The sequence below is a fragment of the Otolemur garnettii genome, unplaced genomic scaffold (assembly GCF_000181295.1).
Source record: "Otolemur garnettii isolate 467f Iridium unplaced genomic scaffold, OtoGar3 scaffold00043, whole genome shotgun sequence".
Classification (NCBI taxonomy): Eukaryota; Metazoa; Chordata; class Mammalia; order Primates; family Galagidae; genus Otolemur; species Otolemur garnettii.
In genome coordinates this window covers 10,672,151-10,676,285 of record NW_003852438.1, presented here as the reverse complement: position 1 = coordinate 10,676,285, position 4,135 = coordinate 10,672,151, and the positions used below count along the sequence as shown (strand labels likewise).

The window sequence follows — 4,135 nt, the reverse complement described above, 5'->3', positions numbered from 1 at the left end:
TTTTTTTTTTTTTTTTGAGATGAAGTCTCACTATGTTGCCCTTGGTAGAGTGCTGTGGCATCACAGCTCCCAGCAACCTCTCAAACTCTTGGGCTTAAACGATTCTCTTGCCTCACCCTCCCAAGTAGCCACAATGCAGGTGTCATTGTTATTTAGCAGGCCTGGGCTGGGTTCAAACCTGCCAGCCTCGGTGTATGTGGCCAGTGACCCAACCACTGAGTTACGGGCGCCGAGCCTGGTTTGTATTTTTAAGATTTTTTAAATTTAAATTTAATTTTATTAACTTATTTTTTTAAGACAGAGCCTCAAGCTGTTGCCCTGGGTAGGGTGCTGTGGCATCACAGCTCACAGCAACCTCCAACTCCTGGGCTCAAGCGAGTCTCCTGCATCCGCCTCCGGAGTAGCTGGGACCACAGGCGCCCGCCACAACGACTGGCTATTTTTTTTTTGGTTGCAGCCATCATTGTTGTTTGGTGGGCCCAGGCTGGATTCGAACTGCCACCTTAGGTGTATGTAGCTGGCGCCTTAGCCACTTGAGTCACAGGCACTGAGCCTGGTTTGTATTTTTAAATGATCACTCTGACTACTAAATATAAGAATGAGGGCCGGGCACAGTGGCTCATGCCTATAATCCTAGCACTCTGGAAGGCCACAGCAGGTGGATTGTTTGACCTCACAGGTCAGCCTGAGCAAGAGTGAGACCTCATCTCTAAAAATAACTGGGTGTTATGGCAGGTTCCTGTAGTCTCAGCTATTTGGGAGGCTGAGGCAAGAGAATTGTTTACAAGCCCAAGAGTTTAAGGTTGCTGTGAGCTGTGATGCCATGGCACTCTACCAAGGGTGACAGAGACTCTGTCTTAAGAATAAATAAATAAATATGAGTGGATTTTTCATGATAAAAAAATGGATTATGAGGGCAGTGCCTGTGGCTCAAGAAGTAGGGCACCAGCCCCATATACCAGAGGTGACGGGTATAAACCCGGCCTGGCCAAAAACTGCAACAACAACAACAACAACAAAAGAATGGATTGAATGGATTGGCTTGGCACCTGTGGCTCAAGTGGCTAAGGCGCCAGCCACATACACCTAAGGTGGCAGGTTCGAATCCAGCCCCGGCCCGCCAAACAACAATGACGGCTGCAACCAAAAAAATAGCCGGGCATTGTGGCGGGCACCTGTGGTCCTAGCTACTTGGGAGGGTGAGGCAGGAGACTCGCTTGAGCCCAGGAGTTGGAGGTTGCTGTGAGCTGTGATGCCATAGCACTCTACCCAGGGCAACAGCTTGAGGCTCTGTCTCAAAAAAAAAAAGAATGGATTGTAAAGGGGCAAAGTAGAAGTAGGAAAACCAAGTGGGGTTCAGTGGCTCACACCTGTAATCTGGGAGCCGAGGCTAGAGGATCAACTTTGCTCAGAAGTTCAACACCAGCCTGAACAAGATTGATTGCCCCATCTCTACTAAAAATATAAACATTATCCAGGTGTTGTGGTGAGCTCCTGTAGTTCCAGCTACTTGGGAGGCTGAGGCAGGAGAATGGGTTGAACCCAGGAGTCTGAGATTGCTGTAAGCTAGGCTGACGCCATGACACTCTAGCCTAGGCAATAAAGTGAGTCTCTGACCCCTTACCACCACCAAAAAAGGAGTAGGGAAAACAGTTTTTCTAAAGACGTTTTTAATAATTCAGGTGAGATGTAGTGGCCACTTAAATTGGGTTAGTGATAGTAAAAATGGACAAAAGTTGACAGATGATGGATTTTTTGAGATATATTGTCTAAGATTTTTAAAAGAATGGTTCGGCACCTATAGCTCAAGTGGCTAGGGCGCCAGCCACATACACCAGAGCTGGCGGGTTCAAATCCAGCCCGAGCCTACCAAACAATGAGGGCTGCAACCAAAAAATAGTCAGGCATTGTGGTGGGTGCCTACTGTCCCAGCTACTTGGGAGGTGGAGGCAGGAGAATCGCTTGAGCCCAGGAGTTGGAGGTTGCTGTGATGCCACAGCACTCTACCCAGGGTGACAGCTTGAGGCTGTGTCTCAAAAAAAGAGAGAGAGAGAAAGAAAAAAACATCTTTCCTTACTGAAACTTTCTATATTTGTCTTTCATGTTTATGAGCATCTCAAAGGGAGAAGCTTACCTTTTTTCTCTTTAGGGTTTCACTCTGTTGCTTAGGCTAGAGTACAGTGGCCAATCTGATCATAGTTCACTGCAACCTCACACTCCTTACTCTTGGGTTCAAGGGATCTTCCTGCCACAGCCTCCCACATAGCTGGAACTATAGGCAGAACACAACGCCCAGCACCATGCCTGGCTAATTTGTAAATTTTCTGTAGAGATGGTCTTGGTATGTTATTCAGATGATGTCATATCTTTTTTTAAATTTTATTTTATCCTAAGTACCTAGTAAAGTGTTTGGCACATAGCAGGCAGTCCAGTCATTTATTCATCAACATCTACTAAGTGCCTACTGTGTCCCATGTCAGATGCCAGATGGTGTCTGCGCAGAAGCCAGGGAATCCTCTCACTTTGGTGGATTAATATTAGGTTACTGAGTTGTCAGGGAAGTAGGCTGAACTGATTAGGAGGGTAGGCATGGCTAGTGGGACTCAGGTCAACACTTCAGGTCAGCTGTCATAAAATAAGAACCTGGGCCCAACACATAGAGTTCTAATAACCTCTCAGCAGGAGTCCCAACCTTTTTTTTTTTTTTTCAGTTCATCAGCTTTTACAGCTAAACATCTGTCCTCTTCCGCTCTATTTATCTGTAGTCTAAATAATCCTTCAAGACTAGCATCAAATCCTGTCCTGTCTGTAAATACTTGCTGTGATTACCTAGCCTAGAAAGCTTTTAACCTTCTCTGGTCTTGTTTGGTGATTAATGTGTATGTAATCCCATTGGCAATTAATAATTGGCTGTCTTATGTCATCTATTCTGGAGTACTATTTATATCTGTTATTGTTATACCTTTTTTTTTTTTTGGAAACCTGGAAACAATTTATTGAGTTGCTGTATAACAGCAAGCATATCTTAAGCCTGTCTCCCACAATGCCTTTCCTAGTAGATCTATATTTTGCTGTAACCCCAGGGATTTGTGGTCCTGAGAGCTACTGAAAGGCTTGACTGGCTTTGTAGGGTTATCACATCCAGGCTCTTAGTTCTTGCTAATTCCCTCGTCTCCCCTGCATTATTTCCTCTCCCAGGCACCCCATTGCGAGCATGCTTTCTGCAACGCCTGCATCACCCAGTGGTTCTCTCAACAACAGACATGTCCAGTGGACCGTAGCGTTGTGACGGTTGCCCACCTGCGCCCAGTACCGCGGATCATGCGGAACATGTTGTCGAAGCTGCAGATTGCCTGCGACAACGCTGTATTTGGCTGCAGTGCTGTCGTTCGGCTTGATAACCTCATGTCTCACCTCAGCGACTGTGAGCACAACCCGAAGCGGCCTGTGACCTGTGAACAGGGCTGCGGGTGAGATTCCTTCCTTCTTCTGCCTCACATAGATAAGGGCCTTTCATTTACTCCCTGTCTCTGGGTGCCTTATTCACTAGCTGACATCTCCTGGGCACGTTGGAAGGGAGTACTCTTAGTCTCCTTAGGGCTCTGCCGTAAGTTCTGACTTTTGTCTTTTCCAACTCTTTGGTCAATTCTTTTTTTTTAGAGACAGAGTCTTACTTTGTCACCCCCCGTAGAGTACCGTGGTATCGCAGCTCACAGCAACCTGCAGCTCTTGGGCTTAGGCGATTCTCTTGCCTCAGCCTCCAGAGTAGCTGGGACTACAGTCACCCACCACAGCGCCCAGCTATTTTTGTTGCAGGGGCCGGGGCCGGGTTTGAACCTGCCACCCTTGGTACTACAGGACCGGTGCCCTACTCACTGAGCTACAGGTGCTGCCCTCTTTGGTCAATTTTCAAAAGATCTCACTTTTTTTGCTGCTTTTCCAACTGTGATCTTTTTGCTCCTGCTTTTTTTCTTTTTGAGACAGAGCCTTAAGCTGTCCCCTTGGGTAGAGTGCTATGGCATCACAGCTCACAGCAACTATCAACTCCTGGGCTCAAGCGATTCTCCTGCCTCCGCTTCCTGAGTAGCTGTGACCACAGGTGCCTGCCACAACACCTGGCTTTTTTTTTTTTTTT

At 46.9% G+C, this 4,135-nt stretch overlaps 1 protein-coding gene across 2 annotated transcripts in view; it reads left to right on the top strand.

Annotated features, from left to right (window-relative positions):
* Positions 1 to 4,135, top strand: part of RNF41 (ring finger protein 41) — a 25,189-nt gene that overhangs the window by 17,391 nt on the left and 3,663 nt on the right. For both annotated transcript variants that reach the window (XM_003790519.3, XM_023513678.1), the window contains exon 4: positions 3,199 to 3,470. In XM_003790519.3, the coding sequence (XP_003790567.1) occupies positions 3,199 to 3,470 (272 nt within the window). The remainder of the gene's footprint in view (positions 1 to 3,198; positions 3,471 to 4,135) is intronic.